General features: G+C 44.9%; 1 protein-coding gene across 1 annotated transcript; it reads left to right on the forward strand.

Moving 5' to 3' along the window:
* The first annotated feature begins 618 nt into the window (after positions 1-618).
* On the forward strand, positions 619-1,754 carry LOC101162625. The gene is made up of 4 exons (XM_011484138.3): positions 619-676; positions 743-795; positions 873-1,196; positions 1,257-1,754. The coding sequence occupies exons 1-4, from the start codon at positions 651-653 to the stop codon at positions 1,700-1,702; spliced, it is 849 nt and encodes a 282-aa protein (XP_011482440.2). The 5' UTR covers positions 619-650; the 3' UTR covers positions 1,703-1,754.
* The last annotated feature ends 594 nt before the right edge of the window (positions 1,755-2,348 follow it).

The following is a 2,348-nucleotide window of genomic DNA, read 5'->3' on the forward strand; positions in this document are numbered from 1 at the left end:
ATCATATCAGAGGATTTGGAAGCTTGAAGAAGAAATGTTGAATTCACATTGGTGTCCATCATGTAGTCAGTTAGCTGGCCTGGAAAAATCTCAGGGTCGCCCAAAGAAGCTGGAAGAGGTGGTCTGGGAGAGGAAAGTCTGGGCATCATTGCTTAGACTGCTGCCCCCACTACCCGGTCCTGGATGAGTGGAAGAAGATGGATGGACAGAAGTCTTTTGATTTTCTTCATTGGTATTTTCTGTTTTTAATGCTTGAAATGAACCAAATCCAAAATACATTAAAAATGTATCTCCAACAGGAAAACAATGAAGCAGCTTGTGACTGTGGTAACCAAACTCATAAAGATGTTAGAGGAGTTCAATTTGTGGATCATCTGTTCTTCAGTGAAGCATTGAGGAAGACTGACATTTTTTATCACAAGTTTATGCAAAAAAGGCTTTTGCTTCATAAATGTTCATACTTTTCTGACACTGTCTTCTCATTGAGATTGATGTATACTCAGTTTTATTTTTTAACTCAGGTGAGGCCTGATGCTGATCTCACCTGCAGCTGTCTGTTATTTGCTCGTTAGGCTGTGATTGGTCAGTATTGGTCTGCTCACATTTATAACCCCTCACTCACTAAGGTTTTCCATACTCTGGTGCTCACTATGGAGTCTGTGAGGTGCTTCCTGAGGTAGGAACAGAGTCTTGGCCCTAGTTTGGGTATTGGCATGAGTTTTAATGCTTTTCTCATTTCTAGGGTTTCCTTTCTTGCATTGCTGGTTTCAGAGTCCTGTGGCTTTCCTGCCAAAGGTAATGCTTCATTTTTGTGTTGCAGCTGTGGTCAGAAATATGCCAGTTTGTTTGTAAATGTATCTCTTGGCTTTTAGGCTCAAAGGCCACAGATGGCGGCAGCACAAATTCTGCAGGTTCCTACAGAACAGTGGAGAGGACCCACTCTGCACCTTTTCGGAGCTCCTTTGCAGGCGGTGTCTCTCAGCCAGTTTACTCACCAATGCAGGATCTGAACCTTGTTCAGTTTGTTCCTGCAGCTCCATCAGCTGGTCAAGGCTCTGTTATGCCTGTGGAGGGGTATTCTGTAGCTTCCCTGCCTGTCCAGACTGAACTTCCTGCTGCAGTGTTTTACAATGCTCCCGTCTCTCAGCCTGCAGTGGTTTCCCCACAGCCTGGAGGGGCTCAAGCTGGCATGCCAGGTAACTAAGCTAATGTAACTCTTGCACTGAACAAAATCTGAACTGATGTTCTCTTTGCAGAAACTAGGTGGGTAGTTGCTCCCCCAACTTTTTCTGAACAAGCCGAAACCATGGGACCTGGGGAATTTCTCCCACCAGCCCCTCAACCTCAGCCTGGACCTGTCCTCCAGTCTGGAGAGACCTCCAATATTGTGAAGGAAGCTGAACTTGGCAACTACCAGCAGCAGACGGAAGAGTTTGGTTACCCGGCTGAGCCCATGCAGCCTGGAGCTGCTTTCACCAGTGTGCTTGTTCCAGGCCAAGGACTTGGTGGCTTCTGGGGTTCTCCTTATCCTGGCTTTGACTACAGGCTCCTGTATGGTCTGTACCCTCCTGGGACCTACACCACCTTCAGCCAGAACCATGAGAAGGGCAAAGACTACTACCAATCCATCCACTACTTGAAGGAGCATGTTTCTGAAGACCAAGGTCCTCAGCAGCAGCTTCAGCAGAAACTCTACAGCTAGTCATGCTATGGTTGAGTTGTGTTTGACTCTAGAATAAAATGCTTTAACATAATCATGGCTTATGAATTAAATTTGACCCTGCAGAGTCTTGTGTTGTAGCATCTAACTGGATATAATCAGATGGCTTCTTCAATGGTCCCTTTTAATTTCAACTTTAAAGTTGAAGCGGCAAGTTTGCCTTTATTCCTACCCCGTCAAATCACATTTGCTTGGTCTTCCAACCCCAAGCACCAATAACTTGAGTGACACTGCTAAAATACTGGAAACTCTCTGGATGAGAAATGAACAGTCTCCTGCACATTTAAGATGTGCAAAGAACAGAAACCAGTTATCTAGCGGTTATACCATGATTTGATCACTCGAAGTATACAGTTAAGTAACACTGGAAAGGTCCACAAATCCTGTTGACGATGAAACTTGCCTGCAAAGTTGCTGGGTGTTTTGACTAAAGAAACTTGGATTGAATTAATCAGATTAGGGATGGTGAGTTAGCAAACAGAAGAGCAGTGGTTAGTCCTCTGGTTCAGCCAGAGTTGAACCCACTTGAAACTAGGGAGATGCCAAGATCTCATGGGATCTTGGGCTGACAACCCCCAAAAAAGGCCCAGCAGATGTTATACTTAAAAGTTCAATCTGGTCAAAGAGC

The sequence above is a fragment of the Oryzias latipes genome, chromosome 15 (genome assembly GCF_002234675.1).
Source record: "Oryzias latipes chromosome 15, ASM223467v1".
NCBI lineage: Eukaryota > Metazoa > Chordata > Actinopteri > Beloniformes > Adrianichthyidae > Oryzias > Oryzias latipes.

Bases quoted from the DNA above. Each gene is read 5' to 3' on its own strand.
- LOC101162625 (XM_011484138.3), top strand. From the start codon at position 651: ATGGAGTCTGTGAGGTGCTTCCTGAG. The intron at 796-872 runs GTAATGCTTCAT...CTTGGCTTTTAG, and splicing joins CTGTGGCTTTCCTGCCAAAG to GCTCAAAGGCCACAGATGGC. The intron at 1,197-1,256 runs GTAACTAAGCTA...TTCTCTTTGCAG, and splicing joins GGCTCAAGCTGGCATGCCAG to AAACTAGGTGGGTAGTTGCT.